Below are 24,003 nucleotides of genomic sequence, written 5' to 3'. Positions count from 1 at the left end.
AGCAGCACCAGAAACATGACTCTGAGAGGGACAGAACCTAGGATTCAAAAGAAAAGACCACACAGTGTACTCGGCAGCAGCTTTTTTAATGTGAACACTTTCTTCTTAAGGACACACCTTCAGCACAGTTAACAAATGGTTACACCTGAAATCTGCTGAGAGCAGAGCTCAAGATCCACAATTGCAAAGGCCACTGCTGGCTCACTTCCTCACAGGCTGTATTACCTTCCAGAGCTGAGTGAGGCTGTGCTCTACCTCCTAACACTTGTTACTGAGTGGACATGAGGTGCAGGTTTAGCACCTTAAAGGGAGAGAAAAAGAAATAGGTTAGTATGCAGAATGTGATTTTGTCCTCACTTCGCCTTAACTCATCTTTTTATACTTGCCAGTGTGAGTTCTGAAAGGTAGTACTATACCTGCTTAGAAATGGCTGAGTGACTGCCAATTAAAAGCCACATGATAAGGTAGGTTACAGGTAAGAGGTAAATCAGGTTAGACATGCATGAGAACATGTGTGCACAGACTGAATATAAGCACAGGAACACTCAAGAAACCCAACTGATCTTTTCTTTCACCTTCTAAATCAGTTCCCATTTACGCTGAAAACCCAGTGGAAAGAATTGTTTCCTACCTGGACAGTGACACAGTAGTTTGTTGCATACCAGAAGCACATTGTTAAACAAAACTTAGAGTCTCAGTTTGGGTTTTTCTACAGTATTTTCCTCCATAAAGTGAATTCCAGCAGTTTGCATTTGTCACAGTAGAGACCACTAACCATTCCCTAATTGTGATGATTTTATTACCCAGTACTGTCTTCTGGGGAAAAATATCTGTAAGGTGCTCAGTCTCAGCAGAACACTTCACTGCAAGCTCTAGTTCAGTCAGTTCAGAAAGGCTGTGAACTGCCCACCCTGATTTGCAGCACTAATTTTAATAATCTGAAGACAAATTCGCTTGGGGCTTATCCAAGGGACTAGTCTTAAACCTACGTAATTTAAATTGATTGCATTTTATAATTAATAAAATCCCCTGTAACTCAATAGTTATATGTTTCCTTTATCTAAACCATATAGCACTCTTTATAAAGGGACTTCAAACCAATTTAAATAATGTTTCATGCGCGGCAAGCCTTTAGTACTATTTCCATAATTAATATTTATTTTTAAATTCATAATCATGAATGCAAGACTACAATAATAACCCAAGAGATGAGGTATGTAGTACTTATCATTTGTCCTATGGAAGACAGACGTACAGGAGTAAAGATCTTTAGGGCAAGTCCATAGTGACCTCATTTATAACAGACAATTCACTTTAAGTTGATGGTGGCTTTATGTGAACAAAACAATCTACCTAGTTCACTAACTCCCAGAAGCCTTCTTTCAGGTACCTTACTGTTATGCAACCAATCTCAAAAATGATTTGAAAACCATTTTACTTTTGAACCTCCTGGATGATGATCCATCCAGTGGATCTTCCTGGGACAGTACTCTCAGCAGGTATTGGTGAACGTGAATCAATCCTTTGTGCTTTCTGTAGCACTTCATCAAGTTATGGCAAAGACCTGTTTCACAGAGGCTTTCTTCACACAGGAAAGGAATCTAATGCTTGTAAAATGGCAAGGCAGATTTCCAGACTGATCAGTATTCTAACTGGCTCTCCATAAGCATTGTCCCTTACATTCCAGGTCTGGACTTAAAAGAAAAATACAAAATATCTGTCAACCTAGTTACCATTTTTGTATTTGACACATTTGAAACAAGTAGTATGTAAGCCTAATGATCCAAGTTGAAAAATAAGCAGATTTATAAATGTATACTAGAGGTTCTCAGACAAAGCTTGTTTTATTAATGTTTTTCACTGATCCAATACTAGACTAAAACACTTCAAAAGAGTAGATGGTACCAGTTCGGCTTTATCCTGGTACCTGTGGGCCCATGAAGATCATCTAAGTATGCAGAAAAAGTGCTTCCCAAGTTTCTTGTGCTTTTCCTTTAACCTTCAGCTTCCAGTATATATAGCCCTAGCCAAGTTTTCAGATCCTCATCATTAATTCACTTCCTGAATTGGTTTTGTTTGCCACAGTCCTATGGTTCTCAGGTAAGTTTCAGTAGCATTTAAGGTCCTCCAAAGCAAGATAAAATGGTAAAAGGGAAACAAAAATGTACTGAGTGAGGGAAATACAGTCAGTAGCCAATGGCCTGCTCCAAACCTTCATATTTTAATATAAAATATTCATACAGCATACTACACTTCTGTCTGCTAACTGAATACTGTTACTGATGAGCTCTAGACAACAGATAAAGCAAATTCTCTTCCAATATCTATGAACAGAAAATTCCAAACACTACTGGGATGTCGCTTTAGGGTAGGGAAATGTGTTCCAAAAATCTATATTGGAGAAAGCAGGCAAGGAAACAGCACTTTTTCCATCACCGAATCTGATCCCACGCCTGTTGGAATCAAGCCTGGCGTTATCAGTGTTCGCATTTGAAGGTCTCTGGGCTGCAGATCAGCCCGTTTGCTGTTTCCTGTGCCGCACAGTCTTCTCCCTCTAGAAGTAAGCATTTCTCCAGTCTTCCTTTTGTTGTGACTTCTCTTTCTTCAGTTAAGAGTTAAATAATAATTAATGTTGCTCTAAAGATGAGTTAAAAACCCAAAGTGCAGGCTAGAATCCTGCCATCAGGGTGTCATGTCTCAGGAAGCTGGTTAATGTCTGTCAGTTTAGTATCATTCAGAATTGCCCGGATTCTCTCCAAGGAGTCTGCTTGCCGGATCCGCTCTAACTGCACCTGGAGAAACAATGGTGAGGTAAGTACAGGTGGCTCCTGCCTAGATTTTCTGAACTGTGACTGGTTTAGCTGAGATGCAGCAGATTAACTCACCAGAGTAGCAGTCACTTCAAAGGGAGACAACAAGAACAATTAAAATTTTTAAAATAATTCCCCAAAGCTATTGCGTAACAGACTGGGATTTTTTTTTTTTTTTTTTTTTGAGACAGTTTCGCTCGTCACCCAGGCCAGAGTGCAATGGTGTGATCTCGGCTCACTACAACCTCCACCTCCTGGGTTCAAGTGATTCTCGTGTCTCAGCCTCCCAAGTAGCTGGGATTACAGGCACCTGCCACCACACCCGGCTTTTTTTTTTCTTTTCCTCCAGACAGAGTCTTGCTCTGTCGCCCCAGCTGGACTACAGTGGCGCCATCTCGGCTCACTGCAACCTCCACCTCCCGAGTTCAAGCAATTCTCCTGTCTCATCCTCCCGAGTAGCTGGGATTACAAGCACCCACTACCATGTGCGGCTAATTTTTGTATTTTTAGTAGAGATGAGGTTTCACCATATTGGTCAGTCTGATCTCAAACTCCTGACCTCAGGTGATCCACCCACCTCAGCCTCCCAAAGTGCTGGGATTACAGGCGTGAGCCACCATGCCTGGCCCAGACTAGGATTTTAAAGTGTAATGTGTTGGGATTATGGAGACAAATGAAACCTGACTCCGGACCCTGAAGAATCCACAGTTCCAGGCTGGGTGCGGCAGCTCACGCCTGTGATCCCAGCACTTTGGAAGGCTGAGGCGGGTGGATCACCTGAGGTCAGGAGTTTGAGACCAGCCTGACCAACATGGTGAAACCCCGCCTCTACTAAAAATACATAAATTAGCTGGGTGTGGTGGTGTGTGCCTGTAATCCCAGCTACCCAGGAGGCTGAGGCAGGAGAATCACTGGAACCCAAGAGGCAGAGGCTGCAGTGAGCTACTGCACTCCAGCCTGGGTGACAGAGCAAGACTCTGCTCAAAAAAAAAAAAAAAAAAAAAAATCTGAAGTTCCATTGGGAAAAAAAACTTAGTTTTAGCACAATACTCTAAATGTCATTTTGTCATTACAGGCACTCATGGAGTGCCCAAGGGAGCATGGCAGAGGGAGGGGGCACTTAAGCCCAGCTCAGGGACCTAGAAAGGCTCCATGGAATGGATAAACCTACGCTGAGCCTTGAAAGAAAGGAGTCAGGAGGGGATGAGAGGAGGATGCTTACCAGACGGAAGACCACACTGTGGGCGAGGAACCACAAGCAGTTAAACATGAGAATGTAAAACAAGGCAGAGAGATGAGCAAAATACAGGGGTAGGCCTGGTTGGGAAGAGTCTTACATGGTATGCTAAGGAGTTTATACTTTACTCATAAGGAGGCAAAATTGGCAAAGTATAGAGAAAAAGAAAAATGGGCCAAGTGTGAAGAACACACCAGGTTTCTGGCCTGAATGATGAGGCAGACATTTGGGGTGGAGGTAGGAGCAGCCAGTCTCTAAACCTCTAGCTACTGCCAGTGGTCAAGTCAGGAATTGGCAAGGTTCTGTCCCCCAAAACTGCCTTCGTGCTCTGTATGTGGTTCCCCAAACGCCTCACCTGAAGGGTCTGTGAAAGCTTCACAAAATCTCTCTGGACTTGCTCACTGACATCTAATTCTGTCTGTAATCTCTGAGCTTTGTTCTTCTCTTCAAACATTAGTTGTTCAACGGTAGCCTAAAAAATACAAGTTTTGAATGAAGATTAATGCCAAAGGGCCAAATTACTTAGGAAATCTAGTAACTTGTAGTTACCAACTACTAGGGCAGCAAGGTGGGTGGATATCCATCATACTCCTATACACAACCAATCTCTTTATCTATAGGGCAAGTGTGCAAGCCATCTGGACTGTTTGCTGTAGGTCCTAAGATGAACTGGGTGTGAAAAGCCAGAGGAAGAAATGGATTAAAGTGCTGCCCTTCCCCACCCCCAGCAGCTGGTGACAGTGACAATAATCAATCATCAAAACAGTTGCTGAGATCAGAATCTGTCACAGCGACAGGGATGCATACAGGATTTCCTCTAACAACATCCACAGTCAAGCACCCACCAGGAAACTTAGTGACTACGCCCCAGGCAGCCCCAGCTATCCCCAATCTCTCTCACAGAAAACTTCAGCAGGATGTGTGGGAGCCTCTAAAAACAAGCAGTTCAACAACACTGTCTGTGCTTTAAGGTCTGACCCCTCAGCTCACTACCCCCACAACATGCACGTTTATTCTAATGGAACTCATCAAAATGTAGGCGGCAAACCTGGTTTGATGCCATCTCTCTTAGGATTTGATACATCAGTCAGATGGAATGACATTTTCAAAGCTGCTTCTAACTGGGCAGTGCCCAGGCTTGGTCAATGGCCCTGATTGCCTACCTACTATCGGAAGCTAGCCCATGACACAGGCCTCCGGACCTGGCAGAAAAGATTTAACTCAGCTGGAATAGATCAATTCGTTTAATTTTTTTCTTTTCACAAGCTGTCAGTCTTGCCAACTTTTTAAAAGGTGACACTTCAAAGCACCAATATTTTTTCTTAACATGCAAGATGGGATCCTACCTTCTTAGCCCTACTTTTTAAAATTAAATGACCAATGAAAATACTACCTTAGCAGCAGTCTCTTTTTTTAACTGCTCTTCCAAACTGATCTTCATTTCCTGAAGACTCTCAAGCTGTTGAGACTTCTCTCTTAATGTGGACTCCAACTGTGAAAACAGAAAAAGCTGAGACAGAAACTCCCTCAGGCCCGCAGTGCACTGCCTAAAAGAGCCTAGAGCGCGGAGAATTACACCAAGACACTCAGGCTACACTGGGAATACTCTCACCCTTTCAGCTCTGTGGATCCCCTCTGTATTCTTCCTGAACTATTCTTTCATTAACCATTATTAGGCACCTACTGTATTCTAAGGCCTCAAAATGAAGAAACCAGGGGAAACAGACGTGGGAAGCATGAAGGAAGCAGCATTTAATTCTGCCAGAAAAGTTACAAAGGACTTCCTAGAGGAGATGACATTTGACTCCTACATTTTTACAGGGCAAAGACAAGGGTGACAAGGGGAGAGGATGGAGAGAGATACTCCAGTAAGAGGGAATGGACGGCACGCATTAAAAACACATGCAGGAACGGTGGCATGTTCAGCTGGCCTATAGCATGGCACATTGGGAGCCACAGGCACTGAGGGGGAGAGGTAGTGTGAGGCAGGAGAGCTCTGGCTGGGCTAAGGATACGGACTTGATCCTGTAAATAAAAGAAACCACTGGAGGGCTCTCCACTAGACTGAGATGCGAACAAGTATAATGTTTAAGTATCACCTTGATTTCAATATGGAAATGAATTAGGGACAAATTTTGGAGGCAGGGAAGTAAGTTAGGCTGTTAAAATAAGCCAGGTGAGAGTGAAGTCTGAACTCAAAGAGTGGCAGCTGGAATGGAAAGGATGAGATGTATTTCAAGCGCTGGTAATTTCTGCTCGTGCAATCTCAGAAGCAAAGTGGAGGCAGGAGGCAGACTGCAGCGGGTTGGAGGGGTGGCTGGGAAGTCTGGCAGTGGACATGATCAAGACTGTGGCAACAGAAGCAAGAAGAAAGATTGGTAGCTTGAGAGAGGAGTGCAATCCAAAGACTTTTTCCTTCTGAATGGGAGACACCTGGGTCTGTTCATGCATAATGGAAAAGACCAGTCCAGAGGTAGAAGTTCAAGGCCCAGCACGGTGTGGGGACGTCTGGAGAAGTCCGGAGACACTCAAAGCACCTATGCAGTGACACACTGTGCTCAGAAGCAGGCCATCATTTTCTCTGAAGGAAAAGAGAAGGCTGGGAATAAAAGGAGAACCTGTAATTGAGGAGCCCAGGAGCTGAAGGTGGCCCTGCCTGATGCCTGAGGAGTGAGGCCAGCATCTGCTGAGAGTGAGGAGGCTGAGGTGAGATGACTCTGAAACTGCCACTGTGAGGAATGGAGGAGACGCAACTTAGAACACATGGCAGGCTGCATGAGGAGCACTGGAGGCCCATCTGGCAGCACGAGCAGGCAGTGTCACCAAGTCTGGTGGCATCAGCAGCTAGGGACAGCAGGACTAGTCCAGGGTTGGGCAGTGGTCAGGTGAGGGCAGCAGCAGGACAAGGAGTGAAAGACCGTAGGGGCAGGTGTGGTGGGAGATGAGGGGAAGAGGCAGGCCAGTAAGATGCGACCTAGGGGAAAGCAAGCAAGCCATGAAGCTGCTAAAACCAGGATAAAAGGGGAAGTTCAGAGAAGTGGAGGTCTGAATGAGGTACTCCGATGGAGAGGCCTGCAGGATGAAGAGCTGGAAGGATGGCAGATTCTGGTCAAGGAATTTAAGGCTGCAGTGAGATGTCACAGTTGGGCTAAGTGCAGCCCAGTGTGTGAGAAGGGAGAGCAGGGTGGAGGTGAAAATCTCTAAATCAAGGAACAGTGAGGTCAGGAAGTTGAATGGGGTTACTATGAAACTGATGATGTCTAAGAGGACTAAGCCAGCTAGAAAACATCATCTCTTGTTTGTAACATTTTTATACATATTTCTACTGTACCTCTAAGCATATAACATGTTATGACCATGCCTGGCCTATCTTCTCCCTACACTGGAAACTCCAAGCCACAGTCACAGCTTAGCCTTACCTCCTCCAGTTCTACACAGCCTGACACACAGGGCACTCTCAGTAAGTCACCATCACACCCTTACCCCCATGGTTTTCTTCCCGCAAGACAGAAGTTCCTTAAGGCAGGTCCCATGCCTTAACTATTTTTTATTCGTTGGGTCTACCATAGCAGGAGTCAATAAATAACCACCGGTTGCTGACAGAATTAATTTGAAACTCATGACTTACCTGTCCTTTTTCTACTTTTATTCTTTCTAATTCAGCTTTTAGGCTAGAAATGGAAGCTAGAAGGAAAAAAAAATGAGACGTATTAGCATTCATCTATTATTTTGCATGAACATTTTTTTCTTTAAAATTTTAGAACACCCCCAAAGGATTCAAATATATGCTGAACATGGGTTCTGGGGGGCTGTCTCAAAATTATCACCAAGCAATCAGCATATTCAGCACAGGGAAAAGCCGGATCTATGCAAACGGACATGGTGTCATAAACTACTTCTAGATCACATATCACGTCTCTGCAGGGAAACACCACCCATCGAATCACGTTCCCCTGGGTCTGGGTTCAAGTACTGAGAATCCTATCTATGAATAATTGCCAAAGAGGCCACAGAACTCCTAAAAAGATGAGTTTTTGGCCAGGCGCAGTAGCTCACAACTGTAATCCCAGCACTTTGCAAGGCCAAGGCAGGCGGATCACCTGGGATCGGGAGTTCGAGACCAGCTTAACCAACATGCAGAAACCCGTCTCTACTAAAAATACAAAACTAGCTGGGTGTGGTGGTGCACGCCTGTAATCCCAGCTACTTGGGATGCTGATGCAGCAGAATGCAGAACTGCCTGAACCCAGGAGGCAGAGGTTGCAGTGAGCCAAGATCTCACCACTGCACTCCAGCCTGGGCAACAAGAGTGAAACTCCAACTCAAAAAAAAAGACAAGTTTTTAAAATAACCAGAATTTCTGATTATTTGAATATATCAGAATATATATTCAGAATCTGAATATATCAGAATATCTATAAAAAATGGACTGAGTCTGTACGAAATGTTTTCCTATGCTTTTCTGTGTTCCAGACTCCACGGCCACATGTTACTTCTTTATTGAAGTTTTCTTTAGTGACTCTAAACTACATCACTTTCATCTTCACCTATTTCCTCCTTGCAGTTTTCTATTTCTAGCTGCAGAGTTTCTTCAAGATTTTCTTTCAAACACTGTTCTGCTTGGATCTGCTCCTTTAGGAAAAGTATCTCGGCCTTCAGCTTTTCTTCTACGTGGTCTGCTGCCGTCCGCACGTTAATGATGTCCTCGCGATACTTTAATACCATCTCCCGCAGTGCCTGGATTCGAGAAACAAATGATTATTGCGTTTGTGAGAGTGAAAAGAAATAAAGAAGCTAAAGATTTTCTATAACCAGAATCTCAGATGCTGTTTTAATGGTTCAAAAATTAAGACTTTGACCATTAAGCCACTTAGAGCTTCAGGGCAGGTGCCATGTCAGGTTAACATTCATTGTATTATAGAAAAGACATTTCTGGCCAAGTCGTATCTTCTGAGCCACATACTCTTCCCTCAAAACTGTTTCATAAGCAGAAAAATAAAAAGGTTAAGTGACTTACAATATGCCATTCAATCGAAATAATACCTTAGACTCCTCTACTATTACTTGCAGAAATTTGTGAGGCGTTAGGAAATGAAGACAAAACTCAGTAGCAAGTTCCCACTCAGTAGCAAGTGTGAACCAAGAGGATAAGGTTTACTTACTTACTTATTCATTCATTCAAACATGTACTGAACATCTACCACAGGCAAAGTACTACCTTAGGCCAGAGGCAAATAATGGCAAAGATGACTTTCGAAGGTGGTAAGCTGTTTTTCTGTAATAAATTCAGTACATAATTTGTTTTGTTTTTCTTCCTAAATTTCAGTTCTGTCTTCTTTTAGAAAGCCTTTCAATTATATCCTAAAGCAACTCTAAAGTAAAAACGGGATTTTCAGATAATATATATAAAACAACAGTTTTTAAAATTTCTTAAGATTTATTACTGAGGCAGGTCCAAGAATCAAGGCTTACACACTGACTACATTCTTCAAGGATTCTTGGACCTTTTTTTTTCTTGAGACAGGATCTTCCTGTCACCCAGACTGGAGTACGGAGTGCAATGGCATAATCCTATCTCACCACAGACTGAAATTCCTGGGCTCAAACCATCCTCCTGCCTCAGCCTCCCAAGTAGCTAGGATTATAGGCACATGCATGCCACTGTGCCCAGCTAATTTTTTTATTTTTTGTAGAGACACGGTCTCACTATGTTGCCCAGGTTGGTCTCAAACTCCTGGGCTCAAGCAAAACTCCCACTTCAACCTCCCAGTGTGCTGGGATTACAGGCAAGTGTCACTGTGCCCGGCCTGGATTCCTGGAACATTTTAAAATCTAGACTAGCAGGCAGTGGCTCACACCTGCAATCCCAGCACTTTGAGAGACCCAGGCAGGCGGATCACTTGAGATCAGGAGTTCGAGACAAGCCTGGCCAACATGGCAAAACCCCATCTCTACTAAAAATACAAAAAAAGGCCGGGCATGGTGGCTCATGCCCTGTAATCCCAGCACATTGGGAGGCCAAGATGGGCAGATCACGAGGTCAGGAGTTCAAGACCAGCCTAGCCAATATGGTGAAACCCCATCTCTACTAAAAAATATTTTTAAAAATTAGCTGGGCACAGTGGCACGCACCTGTTGTGCCAGTACTTGGGAGGCTGAGGCAGGAGAATCACTTGAACCCGGGAGACGGAGGTTGCAGTGAGCCTAGGTTGCTCCACTGCACTCCAGCCTGGGTGACAGAGCGAGACTCCCTCTCAAAAAATAAATAAAAAATAAAAATACAAAAACAAATTAGCCCAGCGTGCTGGCACATGCCTGTAATCCCAGCTACTCGGGAGGCTGAGGCAGGAGAATCACTTGAACCCAGTAAGCAGAGGTTTCAGTGAGCCAAGATTGCACCATTGCACTTCAGCCTGGGCGACAGAATGAAACTGTGTCTCAAAAAATAAAAATTAAAAATAAAGCTTGGATAAAGTTCAGGAGACAATTATGAATGTCTCTGGGAAATCGGTTTTGTAGCCCAGGTTTACCCAACCACAGAAGAATGTAAGTGACCAAAAGTGTCATCTTTGGCCGGGCATGGTGGCTCACTTGAGGTCAGGAGCTCAAGACCAGGCTGGCAAACATGGTGAAACCCCGTCTATACTATAAATGCAAAAAATTAGCCAGGCGTGGTGGTGGGCGCTTGTTATCCCAGCTACTGGGGAGGCTGAGGCAGGAGAATCGTTTAAACCCGTGAGGCAGAGGTTGCAGTGAGCAGAGATCATGCCATTGCACTCCAGCCTGGGTGACAGATAATATCTGTCTCAAAAAGAAACACAAGTGTCATCTTTATGGACAGAATGATGGTGAGTGTGGTATAACCTTTCAAGTACCAGATACAAAAACAAACATCATAAGCAGCCAGCATGGTGACCTCTTCAAACATTTAATTTCTGGCACACTCTCAATATGGTCCCACAAAAATAACTTACACATCTTGAAAACATTAGGCTACGTGAAGAAGATGTACACAAAAGACCACATATTGTATGATTCTATTCATAGGAAAGTCCAGAATAGGGAAATCTATAGAGGCAGAAAGTAGATGAGCAGTTGCTTAAGGTTAGGGGAGGAGGAGGAATAAGGATGGTAGCTAAAGGGTGAAGTGTTACTTTCTCTTTTGTGTGTGTGTTTGTGTTTGTTTTTAGCTGGTGTACTTGGGTCACAAGGAGTTACTTTCTGAGATGATGAAAATGTTCTAAAATGGATTGTGATGATGGTCGCACACATCACATCTGTGAGTACAGCAAAAACCACTGAACGGTACACTTGAAACGGCTGGATCGCCATGTGAATTATATCTGAATAAAGCTGTTTACATAAAGAACATACAGCCAATTCCGAAAATGTACTTGTTGACATTTTTGATCATGTGGAAAGTTAAGTTACCTCTGTAGTGTCTGGGAGGATGAAGTCTTCGGCTTGCTGTAGTGACACATGCAAGCTGTGCTTTCCCTGGAGACTGTCATTATCTTTCTGTAACCTCACCAGCTCTTCTGAAACCTGTTCCCGTGACTGCATCAGCACTGCCTAAAATAGAAGGAGACACTAATCACAGCCAGAAAGGTAGATGTGGTCTGGTAATAGCTACACCAGAGAAAAACAAGACCAAACTAAAGGAGTGCTGAGGATGGACGGGGTATGGTGAAGTTCTGCTAGACTTAGAAAAGGCAGTGCAGAGATTTTCTGATTTACAGCACATATTCCACAAGAGGACAGGCAAAGCAGCAAGTATCTGAGGCTCATTCTCCATTGTTCCTACAAACCGCTTAAAAATACTATCTTCTGGTTGGGCGCGGTGGCTCACACCTGCAATCCCAGCACTTTGGGAGGCTGAGGTGGGTGGATTGCCTGACGTCACAAGTTTGAGACCAGCCTGGGCAAAACAGTGAAACTCCGTCTCGACTAAAATACAAAAAATTAGCTGGGCGTAGTGGCGTGTGCCTGTAGTCCCAGCAACTAGGGATTGGCTGAGGCAGGAGAATCGCTTGAACCCAGGAGGCAGAGGGTGCAGTGAGCCGAGATTGCGCCATTGCACTCCAGCCTGGGCGACAAAGCGAGACTCCATCTCGAAAAAAAAATTAATTAATAATAATATTTTCCCTCCATGTCCCTGTACTACAGAAGGACCAGGATCTCTAGTTCAACGGAAGTGGCTGACACCATCAAGCCCCGTGTCAGACGGAGCATGTGCTCTAAGACAACGCCTCTTTTCTCATGGCATGCGCTCAGCAGAAAGGAGGGAGAAGCCAAGCAGTGTCTTCATTTCCCGTCATGTGTACATCTGTTCAGGCTCAGGATCACTGTGAATGGCCCAGCAGGCCCAGATACTGGAAGTCGTCAAGAGGATCTAAGCTTGGGAATCACAGAGCACTCGAGAAGCTTATTCTTTATTTTATTTTATTTTTTTGAAACAGAGTCTCCCTCTGTAGCCCAGGCTGGAATGCAGTGGCGTGATCTCAGCTCACTGCAACCTCCACCTCCCGAGTCCTTGTTCAAGCAATTCTCCTGCCTCAGCCTCCCAAGTAGCTGGAATTAGAGGCATGCACCACCACGCCCAGCTAATTTTTTTTTATTTTTAGTAGAGATGGGGTTTAACCATGTTGGCCAGGCTGGTCTCGATCTCCTGACCTCGTGATCCGCCCACCTCAGCCTCCCAAAGTGCTGGGATTACAGGCGTGAGCCACCGCGCCCGGCCAGAGAAGCTTATTCTTAAAATCGGACACACTCCCACTTCTGCTTGTTGCTGTATAAAACAATTTTAGGTATTTCATATTATTTGCATCAATATAAAAGTTACTCCAGCAAATCCGAGTATAAGACAAAGCTCTCGGAAAGCATGTGGCTCCTGCTACTCTGTAATGCCAGGTCACTTACCTTAAGGGCACACATACATGTAGATTATGCTCTCATACAACATTTATTTTGCAGCTACTACTCTATGCCACGTGTTTTGCTGCCCAAAGGAAATACAGAGGTAAAAGACAAAGACTTTGTCCAATAGAGGAGAAAGACAAGTAAACCAAAAACTACAATACCATTAACTGCTATGACAGAGATTGGGTACTGCAGTGATAAAAGGCCAAAGGGGTACCTAATTTGGGGCAGGAAATTGGGGAAAGAGTTAACGAACACTTCCCAGAGGAGGTGATGACTGAGCTGCATCCTGAAGGACAAACAGGCTAGAGACAGGCAGTCAAGGCCATGCATATGCTCTGGCTAAATCCCACTGGCTCTTACTGTCTTCAGACTAGAATCCACTGTGCTTTATGATCACTTTCAACCCATTTACAACAAAATATTAGCATCCCACCACCTTGTGGATATGAAAGAAAAGAAAAAAGAATATGTATATATTTGCTTGTTTTTGTAAAGAGAAAAACAGAAAGATAAGCCAAAAATAAATTCAAATGATTACGTATGAGAGTGGGTGGAAATGGGGTGAAAAGGATAGGGAATGGAAATGGAGTATTTATTTTTATACTTTTGATTATGAACCATATTGCATATTCAAAACATAAAAAAGAAAAATCAAATATGAAAATGTAACATAAAGAGAAACAAATGGAGCTAACTATATGTCAAATTCCTAATACAACCACAGAGAGAACAACTAACATTTGAACAGAGTACTTAAACTGTAAACCCTTATCTGAGATACAGTCTACGGGCAGAAAGAACTATAAAGAAATGTTGACCTTAGTAGATTTGCTGTTGGTAGCAATATTGATATAGTCATTCTGGAACTATTTTGTCCCCACCTTAAGCAAGTGATCAAATTTAACATCCCCAGTAACGGAAGCACTCATCATTAACGTGCCTCATGATGTTAGGAACCTCCCATTGAACCATTTCATCTACACAGTATTCGTGCCAAGATGTCTAACCTGAATCACATCACAAGGAGATAATCAGACAAATGAATTCTACAAGACAGCTGGCCTAAAACAAAGCAATCGGCCTGGATTCTTAAAAATAAAAAAAGAGTGGGAGCCTGTTCTAGATGAAAAGTGACTAAGGCGACATGACAACAAGATGAAATTACGTGATCCTTGATTGGTTCCTGGATCAAAATATAGAAAATATAAAAAGGAAAACCACCACTAAAAAATAATCAAGGACTTATTGGGACAACTGGTTAAATTTTAAGGATGTAATAATAGTACTGTAGCAATGCAGAACAACTCTTTGTTTTAGGAAATACATACTAAAATACTTATGACTATCATATCTACAATAACTCCAAATAGTCCAGCAAAAAACACAAACCAAGACATACATACACACACATCATATACCTACAAACATACACAGAAAGACTAAGAACAAGGGCAAGCATGCACTAAGGTGGTGAGTGTCTCTTACTCATGGTAATTTCAACAAAATGGTAATGTATTAGAGTTCATAGGACCTCAACCTTAATTTCAACAATTCTCCAGTGTCACTCACACACATTCGTTTTAAGTGAAACCAGCTTGAAAAGTGTCTGCAAAGGCTGATGGGTTTTAAAAGACAAGAAGGAGGCTGGGTGCAGTGGCTCACGCCTGTAATCCCAGCACTTTGGGAGGCCAGTGCAGGTGGATCACCTGAGGTCAGGAGTTCGAGACCAGCCCGACCAACATGCAGAAACCCCGTCTCTACTAAAAATACAAAATTAGCCAGGCATGGTGTTGCGCACCTGTAATCCCAGCTACTCGGGAGGCTGAGGCAGGAGAATCACTTGAACCCAGGAGAAGGAGATCAGGCCATTGCACTCCAGCCTAGGCAACAAGAGCAAAACTCCATCTCAAATAAAAAAACAGACAAGAAAGAAAAAGATGCAAGGGGACAAAGGAGTGTAGGAGGCTCACCACTATGAAACTGTCAGTATTTAACAATGATCTTTACGCCAGTGTTATTATTTTGTATTGTCTAATTAGAGAAAACATATGAAACTATGGGTCAATGATTAGGATGAGATGCTTCCCTACAGACCAGGTTTAAGATTTAGGGATCAGTTCATAGGCCAGATGCTGACCTAATGCCAATTAAAAACATTCAATGACCATTCCACCCAAGGCTTTTTTTTTCAAACTGTCATCCCCGGGTAAGCATCAGCTTTGGAGAATCACCCCAGCAGGGCCACCTCTAATTTAGCTGGAGGCATGAGATGTAGGCTCCAACTTTGAGAAAAGGAAAAACAAAGCAAATGTAGCCAGACTGGTAAGGAGGGAGGCCAAGCCTGGGGAACTATCTGCAAAGGCTCTAGGCAGCCCTTGCTCCTAACACTTTGCCCCCATCCCTCTCAGAACAGATGGCCTTCTGGAAGTTCCCCAGCACCACAGCAGTTACATGTTTTTTTCATAACCCCTGTGAAACTAATAAGGTTTTTTTGTTTTGTTTTGTTTTTGTTTTTTTGAGACAGTCTTGCTGTGTCACCCAAGCTGGAGTGCAGTGGTGCGATCTCGGCTCACTGCAACTTCAGCCTCCCAGGTTCAAGCACTTCTGCCTCAGCCTCCTGAGCAGCTGGGACTACAGGCACCCATCACCACGCCTGGCTAATTTTTTGCACTTTTAGTAGAGATGGGGCTTCACCGTGTTAGACAGGATGGTCTCAATCTCCTGACCTTGTGATCCACCCACCTCGGCCCCCCAGTGTGCTGGGATTACAGGCGTGAGCCACTGTGCCCAGCCCTAATAAGGTTATTCTAAATAAATTAGCCATCCAGGAAAATCACAAAATGACTGGTCAAAAGTTGTACCGGCTAGGGCTCTCAGACATTCAATTTTTTAGCTTTTATTTGGAATTAAAAATTAAATGTAGGTCCATAGTTTATTCTGTTTAGGTTTCCCAAACAGAAAAATAAGTTAAACGATGAGAAAAATTTTTGTTTGGCCAGAAAGTAGGTTTAAAAAAGGAATGATGTCTTTACAATATTTTGTCCATTATTAATGTTCTACAGTCCCGAGAGAAGACAACAGTAACTACTTTGGACAGGATGATAAATTCCTATCAAAGATGATGTAAAGATAGAACAAAAAAGGAATATATGTAACATAGTTATCATTTACTTAAAAGTAAACTTACCATCTGTTCCTGAACATCCCTCTTTGCTTGGGAAAATCCCTGTTGTAACTCTTCAAGTAAGATCTCAGATGCTTGGGCTCTTAGGACAAGTGCAGAGATCTTTAAAAAAAAAAATTCATAGAAATATAGTTAGGAAATTGGTTATTCTGAAACTAACTCTTCTATCTTCTAAGTATTTAGTGTCTGGAATTGACGTTTTATTGGTTCATGGTAACCACTCACCATCATCCAACAGCTGTGTGCACATCTGCTGTGTGCAAAGCCTTGGCCTTTCGGATAACACAAGGCAGTGCCAAAGCCCGAGTCACATGCAGCCACACAGTAACAGAGAGCATTCTATGGGTGTCTAGGCAGATACTAACTCACGTGACCTAGTTGGAGCTATGTTTAAAGATGTGTTTTATTTTTTTTTTTTTTTTGAGACGGAGTCTCGCTTTGTCGCCCAGGCTGGCGTGCAGTGGCCGGATCTCAGCTCACTGCAAGCTCCGCCTCCCGGGTTTACGCCATTCTCCTGCCTCAGCCTCCCGAGTAGCTGTGACTACAGGCGCCCACCACCTCGCCCGGCTAGTTTTTTGTATTTTTAGTAGAGACGGGGTTTCACCATATTAGCCAGGATGGTCTCGATCTCCTGACCTCGTGATCCGCCCGTCTTGGCCTCCCAAAGTGCTGGGATTACAGGCTTGAGCCACCGCGCCCGGCCTAAAGATGTTTTAAAAAAAAAATAATAATCAGGCTGGGTGCAGTGGCTTACACCTGTAATCCCAGCACTTTGGGAGGCTGAGGCGGGCAGATCACCTGAGGTCAGGAGTTCGAGGCCAGCCTGGCCTGCATGACAAAACCCCATCTCTACTAAAAATTTAAAAAATTAGCTGGGTGTAGTGGCGCGCGCCTGTATTCCCAGCTACTCAGGAGGCTGAGGCAGGAGAATTGCTTGAACCTGGGAGGCAGAGGTTGCAGTGAGCCCAGAATGTGCCCTTGCACTCCAGCCTGGGCCACAAGGCAACAAGTGCGAAACTCTGTCTTGGGTTTAAAAAAAAAAAAAAAAAAAAATTTATTTCACATAAATCAGTGTAGAATTTGGCACAAAAAATAGGCAAACAGACAAACTGAACAGACCATAGTTCTGAAACTAATCCACACAGAGCAATGGGGGAAAAGTGGATCTTTTCACCAAGTCATACAGAAATTGGCTATCCATACTTTAAAAAAAAAAAGTTTTACCCTTATCTACACTGTGTGTGTGTGTGTATGTGTGTCTAAGTCAGTTCTAAAGGAATTTTAGATATAAATGTGAATAAAGCCTCTATAATATAGGATATCTTCCTAACTCCATAGGAAAAGATTCCTTTTTAAGAAGGAAGAAAATCACAAACCGTAAAGAAATGATTAACAAACTTGATTTTTTTTTTCTTTGAGACGGAGTTTCATTCTTGTTGCCCAGGCTGGAGCGATCTTGGCTCACGGCAACTTCCACCTCCTGGGTTCAAGCGATTCTCCTGCCTCAGCCTCCCGAATGGCTGGAATTACAGGCGTGCGCCAACACACTCGGCTAATTTTGTATTTTTAGTAGAGACAGGGTTTCTCCATGTTGGTCAGGCTGGTCTTGAACTCCCGACCTCAGGTGATTCGCCCACCTCGGTCTCCCAAAGTGCTAGGATTACAGGCGTGAGCCACTGCGCCCGCCCAAATTTGACATTATTAAGGACTTCTGTTCATTAAAAGACACCATTAACGAAGACATAAGCTACTGATGGGCCAGGTGCATGGCTCACGCCTTTAATCCTAGCACTTTGGGAGGCCAAGGCGAGTGGATCACTTGAGGTCAGGAGTTCAAGACCAGCCTGGTCAACAATGTGAAACCTACTAAAAATACAATAATTAGCCGGGTGTGGTGGTGAGTGCCTGTAATCCCAGCTACTCAGGAGGCTGAGGCAGGAAAACTGCTTGAACCCAGGAGACAGAGGTTGCAGTGAGCCGAGGCTGTGCAACTGCACTCCAGCCTGGGCGACAGAAAGAGATTCCGTCTCAAAAACAAAACAAAAAACAGCAAATATAAGTTACTAAGTAAAAGACATCTGCAATACTTGTCAGCAAAAGATTCTAACAAGATTATATAAAGGACACCTAACAAATCAGTTTTTAGAGACCAAAAAAAAGTAAAATAAACAGACAACACAATAGAAAGATGAGGATAAGACTTGAGCAGGAATCTCTCACACACACAATATCACAATGGCCAAGAAACATGAAAAATGCTAAATAACTTCAATGGTCATTAGAGAAATGCAAACTAAGCCACAATGAAATACCATTACACACCCACCGAAATGGCTATAATTAAAATAACAAAATGACGTTTTTTCAAGACCTTGGAACCACAGGAACGCTCATACATTGCTGGTGGAGGTTAAACTGGTGTAACCACTCTGGAAAACTATGTGGCATTTTGAACGTTTGTACCCAAGCATTCCACCCCAGTTACAAATCCTGCAGAAACACGTCCACCACGCCCTATGCAAAAATGTCAAAGGAACATTATTCATAGTATCCCAGAACTGGAAACAACTGAAATACCCATCAGCGTTAGTCTGGATAAATTGTGGCATATCCGTATAATGGTATGACTATTCAACAATGAAAATAAACAAACTTACTCCATGCATCATGAGTAGGAATAATACACTGTTGAACGGTGGAAGACAGACGCAGAATAACACAGACTGTATGGCTTCATTTTCTAAACATGAAGCACAGGTTAATCTGATGGTGTTACAAGTTAGCACAGTGGCTGCCTGTCGGGAGGGAGCTGTAAGTGCGGGGAAAGTGAGGGCTTCTGGGGACTGGCTAATATTCTATTGTTTGATCTCAATGGTGGTTACACAGATGTTGGTTCTGGTATGTTTGGTGTATCTGTATATGCTATTTTTTTTTTTCCATGTTGCTATACTTTTACAAAGTTTAAAAGAAAATAATTAGTATCTTGGTCAGCAAGTTTCCAGTGCAGCAGGAAAACCTAACTAATACAAACTAAAAAGGAAAGGAGAATCAGAGCCTCCTGGCGTTTACTGACCAATTATTTCAAAAGTTATTCTTTAAAAATCTGTAAAACAGGTATCACAGAATGATCAGTAAGAAATCGTTTTACCTGAGGGAAAATAAAACTGCCAAATCCTGAAGGCAAAAGAAACATGACTCTATTTTTTGAATCTTTCATTTAAATAACCCAGTCATCCCTCATGGGCCACACTCTAAAAACCCTCCCTTACCTGGTGACTCGAATCTTCGCTACTTTGCTTTATGAAGTCTTCCAGTTCCTGCTTATCTTTCATTGTCTTCTCTAACTGGTCATTAGCTTGCCTTAGCATCTGCTGTAGTTTTTTCACCTATATCATTTTAAAAGTCAATTAGAAAGAAAAACCAGAATCCTTTTATAAATTTTTCAAAAAAATCTAACTGCAGAATTAAAAAAAAAAAAAAAACTCTATGTCTTTTTCTGGGAAACACCATAGATTTTTTAATTCAGGCAGAAATTAGATAAACGACCTCAAGAGACAACTGTACTGTGCTTTACAGTCAAATCATTTTTCACACACGTCTCATCTGAAAACATCTGCTTCTCCCCCAGACCCTCCAGGCCATGACACTGTTCTCCCTAAACTAGAGTGTATCCTCTGTCTCCAGGATACAATCCACACTAACACCAGAAATTGTGAAAAAAGTGAAATAATATAATTTCCCTACTTAAAACTCTAAATGCCTCTCAAAGTCTTCAGGGTAAATTTTTTTTTTTTTTTTTTTTTTTGAGACATAGTCTCTCGCTCTGCAGTCTCAGCTCACTGCAACCTCCACCTCCTGGGTTCAAGGGATTCTCCTGCCTCAGCCTCCTGAGTAGCTGGGATTACAGGCACGCACCACCACACCCGGCTAATTTTGCATTTTTAGTAGAGATGGGGTTTCTCCATGTTAGCCAGGCTGGTCTTGAACTCCCAACCTCAGGTGATCCGCCCACCTTGGTCTCTGAAAGTGCTGGGATTATAGGCGTGAGCCACGGCACCCGGCTTCAGGGTAAAATTTATATCTCTTCAGTCATCACTGCTCCCATCATGGTCTTTGTAGTTTACTCTCCCATTATTTTGTAACAATCACCCCCTGTGCCCAGCCACATAACTACTCATACTTCCTAGAATACATCATTTTCTTTCCTAACTCTGTTCTTTGTACATCTTTTCTCTCCATGAACACCCTTTTCCCACTTCTTTTTCTGACTAATTTTTAGCCAGGCCTTAAAACAGTCTACTGAAATGTCTGTGAAAACCACTGCTACACCACACCACCAGGGGCCAGCTACATTAGTTCTGCAAATACCTTTAGAAGTTAACCTTTGAAACATCGATGAGTAAAGCACACAGTGTATGAAGGAACTCCATAGCGATGACATTTGAAAATATTAAACCATCATTCTAACCTGCTTAAAGTTATTTTGAAGACTAGGAATAATCTTCATAACAACCAAAGAACAATTTGGAAATACAAGGAAAAAGTATCTTTCTTACATATACTTTTACAAGCCTACTCTTATGAATTTCTAAATTATTTCCTAAATGCTATCAAAGTACCCATTATTAAACACTGCGTTTGAAAAGGTACTGAAGATTTATCAATCTCAGCATACCAAATCTACCAAAGCTTAATTTCTGTGAACTTATTAACCTTAATTCAACAAATTTATGACAAGAAGTAAGCAATAAGCAATGAAGGACACAAATTCTGATTAGCATTCAATTAAGCCTTTATTCTATTAGAGGCAACAATCAACCTTTTATCTCCCTGAGATCTCCACATCATAAAGTACTTTCCATGTACATAAAATCACTTTTAGGCCTTAGACGGAAGGGGCAGGGGTAGAGGAGATGAGGCAGTGTCCCTTTAAGAGCTGGGCTAGCCTGTGCAGATACACAAAAGCAGAGTCCTAGTGAGCTCCACTGGAAAAGCAGCTGCCATTGCATGTACCAGGTTACCTCATAACTTAACAAGATGGATACGCTTCATAATGTAAATGGGGCTGGGGGCGGAGGGGAGGCAATTAATTCTGCACCTCCAATGAAAACTACAATAGATACCCAGTTTGGCACATCCAGAAGAAACTCACCTGGTCTCTTGTTTCAGCCTCCTGAATCTGAATTCCTTGTAACTGTTTTTCGTAATTGGAACACATATCACAACGTCTACCAAGTTTATTTCCAGCATTATGCACCTGAAGGGCACCAAAATTACTTCTTATCAGGCAAAACAAAATTAATCTACATCACACACTTGAGGTACACGTGCACAGTCTTACCAAAGGTGCTCAGTAGAATATGAAGTTAACACTTTCTTCAGGGCCTTATGGCAAAAAGTTACAATATAGGGTCAGATTCTAAAATGTCAAACTCTCCAGTACAAGTATGACGGGACACATGGGACACAATTTATTGCCAAGAGGCACAAAACCTCACATCTGAGGACAACACAAAGCAAGTAAAAGGTACTATACCATGGTACTCACAGTTCAATACTAACCAACCACTGGGAAGGAAAAACAAATAAAGACAGTGCCAAGTCACCGTTTCACCAGCTCCAAGTATAAAATAGGTATGAAACTAGTAAATAGCACCTTGGCACATATGTTATACATAAGACCAACGAGAATACTTTCTTTCAGGCCTCAGTAAGCTGTTCCACTTACTGACCCATGGCTTCCTTAAAGGGAAGCAGCCCTCATCAAGGAAAGCCCCAGGAGTCAGGTTTTGCAACTAAGTCGAAGGGAACACTTGAGCAACTCGCTTTATTTTTCCCAGCCAGTTTTCTCACCTGTAAATTGGGGATAACCATGCCCCACTTGCCTCATTATAATCATAAAGCTTAAAGAGATCAGGTGTGTGAAAGGCCTTTGTAATCCATAAAGCATTAGGCAAATATCTAAGGGTTTATCTCCTAATCTTATCTGTAAATTTACAAATTCTCTAAGAAGGAAAATCGACTTCATTAAAGATTGGCTTCTTTTCTCTCCCATATTCCCAACCCCTCTTTAAACCCACTCTCAGCATCAACAGCAGACAAGCAATTGCGCTTTTGATCTAAAGGAAAGATGAAAGCCTGAATCCTGGAATACACTGAGATTATAGAAAACTGCAAAGCAAACCAAATTCAGGTTGCTCTAACTTAAATTCAGCAATGCTAGTCAGGCAGATCGCTCCAACCTGAGAGTTGTGAGTTCAGGTGAGGAAGTTCACATTCACTGTGATAAGCTAGCTAGCTCCTTTCTCTGTCACAATTACCTGGAATAGCCAAAGCGGACTACAACAAGGGTCAGGTGACACAGGTTAACATCCACTTGCTGGCAACATGTGCCTGCACTGACTCCAGGAACCATCTGCTGAATGAACGATAAATCCCAGAGCTTCCCAGTGTGCCTCAGTGTGAGCAAGAGGAAAAACGTGAGAAAAGTAACTCACCTCTTTCTGCAAGAGATTCCATTCTGTCTCACTAACTAAACGATAACCACTCGGGGACACGTACGCACTCTCCATGCCCTGGGTAACGCTGGAGAGGAGGGACGCCGTCTCTTCTTGTTCTGGTGTCATCGCCTTGATTGCTCTCTCCTGATCTTTGGTTAACATAAACCCACTTGGCATCTGGAGCGACCCAAGGGATGCAGTATCAAAGTTCTCAGACACTGAATCTGCTCCTACCAGTGGTCCAAAATCTGACTCGTCCAGGTTTCCAGCAGATTTTGCTTTGTAGTTATAGCCTAAAGCTTTGGATTGCAATGAGCCCGAAGTTCCCAAGCTGTCTGTAGACTGTGCTCTCCTGAGTCCATCTTTAAACATGTCATTGTCCGATTTACTGAAAGGATCTCCAGCTGGCAACAATAAGTCTGCATCTAAGGAATGGACGGAACCATGGGTGCTATCTAAATGCTCCTGAAATGTGAAAATATATATTGCCAAGTTAGACAATTCTCTGCATTTTTAAATACAAAAAAATACAATAAATGTATTCTGCCACTCGTTACACATGATAATCATTAATGTGCTACCTTCATAGACTCATGGAACAAACACTTACTAAGTGTCACTTCTACATGCCAGACATGAAACCAGGCCCTCAGGATACAACTGTGGGCAAGATGTAATCCCTGACCTAGAGATACACACAGCTTCAAAAACACAAGGTAAGTAAGCAGACTTATAATACTGTGATAAAAGGATGGGCTAGAGCTATGTGCTGAATGCTCTGGTAGCTCAAAGAGCTCCCAAATACAAAGAGCTGGGGAAGGTCACCTGCAATTCAGTGTTGCGTATGTCAAGCGTGAGGTGCCTATCGTATATCCAAGTAGAGATGTCCCCTTAATAGAGGGACATAGAAGTCTTTCAATAGAGACTTGGGAGTAACTATTGTATAATGATAATTAAAGTCACAGCAGCAAATCAAAACACCTAGGATGAGTGTGTAGGAAAAGAGGGCCAAGGGCAGAACCCTGAGAAAGACTAACATTTTGGGGATGAGCAAAGGAGAGGACAGAGTAGTAGAAAGGAAATGACGAGAACGTGGTATTTTCTTTTTTTTTTTTTTTTTTTTTTTTTGAGACGGAGTCTCGCTTTGTCGCCCAGGCTGGAGTTCAGTGGCGAGCTCTCAGCTCACTGCAAGCTCCACCTCCCAGGTTCACGCCATTCTCCTGCCTCAGCCTCCTGAGTAGCTTAGACTACAGGTGTCCGCCACCACGCCCGGCTAATTTTTTGTATTTTTAGTAGAGACGGGGTTTCACCATGTTGGCCAGGATGGTCTCGATCTCCTGACCTTGTGAT

At 42.9% G+C, this 24,003-nt stretch overlaps 1 protein-coding gene and 1 long non-coding RNA gene across 6 annotated transcripts in view; one reads left to right on the top strand and one right to left on the bottom strand.

Annotated features, from left to right (window-relative positions):
* Positions 1–67: 67 nt before the first annotated feature.
* The window catches only part of RABEP1 (rabaptin, RAB GTPase binding effector protein 1), a 104,254-nt gene continuing 80,318 nt past the window's right edge, over positions 68–24,003 (bottom strand). For all 5 annotated transcript variants that reach the window (XM_005582643.5, XM_074018370.1, XM_005582645.5 and 2 more), the window contains 10 exons: positions 22,651–23,118; positions 21,306–21,410; positions 19,423–19,539; positions 16,157–16,255; positions 11,479–11,619; positions 8,595–8,784; positions 7,676–7,731; positions 5,441–5,539; positions 4,403–4,519; positions 68–2,792 (listed from right to left, as the gene is read on the bottom strand). In XM_005582643.5, the coding sequence (XP_005582700.2) occupies positions 2,691–2,792; positions 4,403–4,519; positions 5,441–5,539; positions 7,676–7,731; positions 8,595–8,784; positions 11,479–11,619; positions 16,157–16,255; positions 19,423–19,539; positions 21,306–21,410; positions 22,651–23,118 (1,494 nt within the window). In that variant the 3' untranslated portion in view covers positions 68–2,690. The remainder of the gene's footprint in view (positions 2,793–4,402; positions 4,520–5,440; positions 5,540–7,675; positions 7,732–8,594; positions 8,785–11,478; positions 11,620–16,156; positions 16,256–19,422; positions 19,540–21,305; positions 21,411–22,650; positions 23,119–24,003) is intronic.
* Positions 1,452–7,663, top strand: LOC141408748 (uncharacterized). Its single transcript, XR_012425176.1, has 2 exons — positions 1,452–2,811; positions 4,668–7,663. It is a non-coding gene; the product is annotated as an uncharacterized lncRNA (long non-coding RNA).

This window comes from Macaca fascicularis, chromosome 16 (genome assembly GCF_037993035.2).
Source record: "Macaca fascicularis isolate 582-1 chromosome 16, T2T-MFA8v1.1".
Lineage (NCBI taxonomy): Eukaryota > Metazoa > Chordata > Mammalia > Primates > Cercopithecidae > Macaca > Macaca fascicularis.
Note: the sequence above shows the minus strand (reverse complement) of the source record. Positions and strands in the feature narration are given on the sequence as shown.